General features: G+C 31.7%; 1 protein-coding gene across 1 annotated transcript; it reads left to right on the top strand.

The window, feature by feature from the left end:
* On the top strand, positions 1-1,626 carry LOC113371139 (adenylate kinase 8-like). Its single transcript, XM_026611785.1, has one exon. It carries the CDS (start codon positions 1-3, stop codon positions 1,624-1,626), a length of 1,626 nt encoding a protein of 541 aa, XP_026467570.1.
* The last annotated feature ends 459 nt before the right edge of the window (positions 1,627-2,085 follow it).

Here is a 2,085-nt window from a genome sequence, read left to right as displayed (position 1 = left end):
ATGCTATTAGAACTACCTGAAGATCATATAATGTTTATGAAAAATTATTTTAGAAACGCTCAACAAATGCTAAACTCTCTCAGAGTGATAATTTATGGCTCTCCTAGTTTTGAAAGCAAAAAACTGGCAGAAGCTTTATCAGCGGATTCAGAAATGCTTGTAATAAGTAGAAGACAATTTTTAAATTTGAACAGTAATGCAGAACACCAACTTAATCTAACAACTATGATTGGCAAGTTAAAAAAAATCATTGAGCAGGAAGAAATAGCTGTCGGTGGTTGGCTCTTTTATGATATGCCGACGTCTAGACACGAAATTTTGCAATTTATAAATGCAGGAATTGATCCAACGCACGTGTTTTATATTGATACTTGTATCAATTCTCCAACTGCTTGGCATTCGTATGATCAATTTTCTCAATACAGGCGAAAATTTCTACAACACGTATTGACAGCAAAACAGCTTTATGGAAACTATTTAAAGGTAATTAATGCGGGAAACAGAAACATGATGGAAATTGCGTCGGAGTGCTCAAAACTTTTGCAGTATAAGTATGGTTTTCATGTTCCAAGATATCCAAGAATTTTATTAATTGCCCAACGAGGATGCGGCAGAAAATGCTTGGCATTAATGCTCAGCCAAAAATACAATCTAGAATTCATTGATTTTGAATTGCTATATAGACAAGAAAATCTAAACTTAAATGTAGATCATCGACGTGATACGTCGCACGATAGTGAATTGAGGTGTGCACCGGAGATTATTATTACTATCCTGGATAAAAAGCTAAGAGATGTTGAATCTCAGGGTCATGGGTGGATCGTGGTTGGGCTGCCCATTGATTGCACCATTCTACATGCAATTTGCTCAATAACTACACCTCCTAACAAAATAATATTTTTGGAAAAACCTGGTAAATTGTGCCTTGATAATACAACGCAGCGATATCAAAAGCCATTTATCAGTCAGCAAATTAGTTTGTCAAATTCCTTCAAAAGTGATCTGAATGAGAAACCAACACATAGTGTTTTACATCCTAAAAATTTATCGGAATTGGCAAAAAAACATATTAATCAGCTAGAGAAGAATTGGCATGCGATGAAGAAAATATGCGAACACAATGCTTTAACGTTTTATTTAAATGGCGATATATATACTGATTCAACATATCGTGGTGATATATTTGCAATGATCGAACATGCTATTATAAACTGGGTGCCATCTACTACCGTAAAACAATCCTCAGGACAATGTGATGAAGAAGTTGGAATATCTTTTTCAGAATTTGAACACAAACATTATGAAGGCGATAAAGTAATAACAATTAAGGAACGAAGAGATTGCAAACTTAACACAAAAAATATAAATACAACTGAAGATATGATGAGCATGTTGAGTTCACCATTGGGATCGATGGATTTTGCAGAAAAACCTCTAATAACAAATAAGGATACGGTAATCAACCTAATGGATTTAGCGAATATGGAAATAGTTGGATCGGCGCATAAACAAACAATCAGAAAATCGATACCACAAATTGACACATCCAAAATTGAAGTACTCTTATCGGTTTCCACTCCAGGATCATCTGAACGTACAAGAAAAAATTCAACAATTCCGGCTTAAGAAGCTACAAGCTGGCAGAATGACGCATTATTTTCTCTGTAATATGAACAATTCAAACAATAAATTCAAATAACATCACATAACATAAAATTTGCCAAATTAGTTACAGTAAAAAATTATAAAAATTTATTTTGCGATAAAAGTGCAAACAAAATTTGTGAGTGTAATATTATTAAATTAAATAAACGTTATTATTACGGTAAAAAATTGACATGTCATACTATTTATTATTGTTAACTAATGCGATTATTTGTAATTATAATTTCCATCTTCATAAATATTGTACTATAAAACATTTGTTTACAAAAATAACTAGTGGTGTATAGCATCGTGCCCTAACAGATAAAATATTCGAGCAAAAAAAAATAAATATTGATCAAAGAATAATTACAATTGTTTTTAATATTTTCAAAGACAAAATTAATATTACTATTTATTTATTCGTTCATATAATTTTAT

The sequence above is a fragment of the Ctenocephalides felis genome, unplaced genomic scaffold (genome assembly GCF_003426905.1).
Source record: "Ctenocephalides felis isolate EL2017-DRISC unplaced genomic scaffold, ASM342690v1 CF-g0.4_SCAFFOLD_01492, whole genome shotgun sequence".
NCBI classification, from domain to species: domain Eukaryota; kingdom Metazoa; phylum Arthropoda; class Insecta; order Siphonaptera; family Pulicidae; genus Ctenocephalides; species Ctenocephalides felis.
This window is presented reverse-complemented; position numbering and strand designations above follow the sequence as displayed.

Coding starts and splice junctions, on each gene's coding strand:
- LOC113371139 (XM_026611785.1), top strand. CDS start 1: ATGCTATTAGAACTACCTGAAGATCATATAATGTTTATGAAAAATTAT.